Raw genomic sequence first — 3468 nt, 5'->3', positions numbered from 1 at the left:
GGGTGGGGGTGGGGGGGCTGGCAGAGATCGGGACCAGAACCGTTCTGTCTTAGGGCTGTTTCCGTGGTGGATGTGTATGCATGAGTTCTGCATCGAATGGGCGCAAAAACCGCCCCAGATCCGCCGGGAACATCTTCCAGATCGGCAAGCCTCCGCACCGAGACCCACAGAGGAGGGAGAGCACCGAGAGCACGCGCAGAGCCCAGCGCGCCGTGGCCGACTGCAGAATGGTAGGTCTGCGGCACGCCGGTGGTGCCTCTGGTGAAGGAGTGCAGTTTCTTTGTTGGGGGGGGGGGGGGGGCTCAATCTCATATTCCGTGCATGTAGTTGTACAACAGGTCAATAGACGTATTAATGAAAGAGACACCTGGACTAAAATAGTTGTGTGCATTTGCATCGCCAAACAGAAACACCTCTGCATGCAGAACTGGCTGTGTGTGATTTGCATTTAGAGTGTCATAATAATAGCTAAGAAAAAAAAAGTGAAAAAAAAGTGGGGGGGGGGGCGTCTGATGTCAGCAGGAAGAAGCCTTACAGGATAAGTTGTGGTGATCATGACACAAGACGTCCCATGTTGTGACACACTCTGACAAAAACCATCCAAGCCTTTTTTTTCAACTCCTTCAAACATCAGTCATGGAGCCTGAGCAGGATGTGGAGCTGCCACTGAAACGAGTCAAACACCTGAGCTCCGACTTTTCCCAAATTAGCTGAACAATCTCTTTTCTGGGGTTTATTTTATTGTATTTTATTGATTTTTTTTTAAATGGCGGTGCATCACTTCCCCTTAGGTCACGCTTTCCCCTCAAATGTGTGCAGCGCGTTAAGACATTCTCTGTCAGAGTACAGCAGCGTGTACCTGCCACGCAAAGGCACATCCAACCCCCCCCCCCCCCCTCAGACACACTGATAATAATGTGCTGCAGAGACGCAGGAAGTCTTACTGTATCATTTCTCCCCTTTTTCTTTACATTTTTTCCCCCCCGGAACGCAGATCGTGCAAGAATTCAACACACTTGTGGCTCTCTACCGTGAGCTGGTCATCTCCATCGGGGAAATCACTGTTGACTGTCCCTCCCTGCGGGCCGAGATGCTCAAGACCCGAACTAAAGGCTGCGAAATGGCCAGAGCTGCTCACCAGAGTCTCTCCCTGATATCCGGGTGAGTTGGCACAGCCGCTGTCCGTGGTGCTGAAAGTTAGCGCGCGCCCCGCGCCGAACAGGGCGCTCTGCGACACTGCAGAGCCTTGTGCAGCCCCCGCTTCCACCACCACCCAGCCCCCTTTACAAGCATCCGTAATTTTTTATCTTTTGCAAGTAAAGAAGTCAACTCAGCTTGCTCCTTTTTTATTTAAATGTAAAACAAAGTCAAAACATGAGATCAGCCCATGAAAATATAAAACATAAAAATAATAATCACTTCATTTTCAAGCTGGAGAGCGGTGCCAGGAAGTAATCACAACATGCTGTAACTGATCACTTCCATTTAGCTGTGGCTGATGCACAAAGTGGGCTGGAAGTGGGATGCTTCCCAGGACGAATGTCCCACATCATTTTATCAATAATGTGAAACCAACAATTTTTTTTCRTACGTTCACTTTATTGAGACAATGGCTCTGATGTGTGCATTTTATTGACTTTRTTTACTTATTGTGCAGCAGAAAGTGTTGAGGATGACTCTCAGCTTTTACCAAATCACATATTAGCTTTGCTATCTGCAAAACTGACCGAAGGCAACGAACAGATAGTTCTAATAGTTTATGCAAAGGKTTTTAGCAGAGAAGCTCAGTATTTGTGAAATTAACTTGCGGCTTATTGATGCGTTTTGTAATGTCGATTAACTGTGATCCTAATTTGAGTTARTGGGTTGTGAAATTATATTCATTGTTTACTTTCTAAACGTTTTCTTCAAATCTATCCATTGCTTCAAAAGATATGTTGCTTAACAGACTCAGTTTGTGCCAATAGTTCATGGCAACGTTTCAAAAACACATTTTGCACAATTAGTTAGCACTCAAAGTATGTCACATGAATAGTTTTTAGCCACAATCACACCACATTTTAGCTCAGTATTTAAAAAGTTTAGTGAGTTATAATCCTTTTAGGGTTTTCTGAGGTCATTCAGCTGGGATGGCCATCATGAATGAGATTGACTCCAAAAGGTAATCAAGTAGAGGCGCAAACTCAGTGACTGCTTTCATTAAAATCCCTCTGGTTCGTGAGATATTTTGCTAACGTTACAAACAAATAAATCCATTCCAAATATTATAACTTGGAAAAAAAGTCAATAAAAAGTGTTCTATCCATTTGTTGGTTTAATGTTAAATGCTCGAAATTTGTCCAAGTTGTTGTGTTTTTGTTTATTTATTTTAATTTTATGTAATTTTTTTAATGATGGTGAGGTCTGCAAAACCTTGACTTGGCCCGCAGAATCCCGTMTCCATGCTGGTGCCAGTGGAGAAAAGGCAGGGTGAACAGAACCCTGGATTTGGAGCTCCTCAGTGGGGCTAAAGATGCCAGCTGACTTGGCACCTTCAAACTTACTTAAATAACAATTGGACAGACTGCAGCCAGYGGTGGGAGATTTGGAGGATGTGTGCAGCGCACGCTGCTCGCCAAATCCCAGTCAATGTTGGAACAATACCAGTATTAAGGTCATTGTTGTAAACCCTGACCACTGTCCTCTTTGCAACAAGACATGTAGAGAGCTTTTAGAGGTCAGTGAAAATCTCTAAAATTGGTCAACTCATATTTCCAAAGTYTTTGAAGCTCTGGTTGCTAGCTTAGCTTTTTGTGCTATAACAAGAACACACTAAAATCTTAAGTCTTTTTATTCAGTGTACATTTTTGAGTCCTTCTTTGCTCCCAGTTCTTCCATTTGTTCCTTTTCAAATATACAACAGAAGTTGTGCAGGGACACAACTGCTTTAACAGTCACAATATACAGTATRACTCAATTGCCATTTTATGATTTGTCCCTATCTCAGTTTTACCTGCATCTTCTTTAGAGTTCTGAACTTCCTGTTGTTGCTGTCGKTGAGCAGCGACGACCACGCCRCAGTTTTATAGAGGGAACTTCCCAYTGATGAGTGCAATAATGCCGTCCTTGTAAACAAAACCAGACCAAATTCCAAACCCCTTCCAATAAAACCCATTTTAGTGTTTGTCTCCAGGTGACACGGGCGGATTTAGGAGGCAAAGATTATCCCACTTTGATAAACTGAAGCCCAGTTGTCGCTACAGCTCCGGTGATGCAGGGATGCTCGTGCGTGTGTGGTTCAGGAGGGTTGGGCTTTAGAATCAGGGCTGTAAAAGACAAACTCAGACACAAAACAGGAAGAGTGATGTGAAGAAGTGTGACTCAGACATGCATGAGTTCAGAACACTTCAACATTTATTTTGCTAACATTAAAACACATCTGAGRTTTACTTTCAAACATTAGTGTTTTGTAGCTTTTTGAGCTGAAAG

At 43.7% G+C, this 3468-nt stretch overlaps 1 protein-coding gene across 2 annotated transcripts in view; it reads left to right on the top strand.

Moving 5' to 3' along the window:
- Nucleotides 1–6: 6 nt before the first annotated feature.
- The window catches only part of rgs7bpa (regulator of G protein signaling 7 binding protein a), a gene marked incomplete at its 3' end in the record, with an annotated part of 8364 nt that continues 4902 nt past the window's right edge, over nucleotides 7–3468 (top strand). Inside the window, 2 exon segments of one of the 2 annotated variants that reach the window (XM_014002672.1) lie at nucleotides 7–230; nucleotides 995–1161. In XM_014002672.1, coding sequence (XP_013858126.1) covers nucleotides 81–230; nucleotides 995–1161 — 317 coding nt within the window. In that variant the 5' untranslated portion in view covers nucleotides 7–80. 2 annotated transcript variants of the gene reach the window in all.

The sequence above is a fragment of the Austrofundulus limnaeus genome, unplaced genomic scaffold (assembly GCF_001266775.1).
Source record: "Austrofundulus limnaeus strain Quisiro unplaced genomic scaffold, Austrofundulus_limnaeus-1.0 Scaffold14, whole genome shotgun sequence".
NCBI lineage: Eukaryota > Metazoa > Chordata > Actinopteri > Cyprinodontiformes > Rivulidae > Austrofundulus > Austrofundulus limnaeus.
Note: the sequence above shows the minus strand (reverse complement) of the source record. Positions and strands in the feature narration are given on the sequence as shown.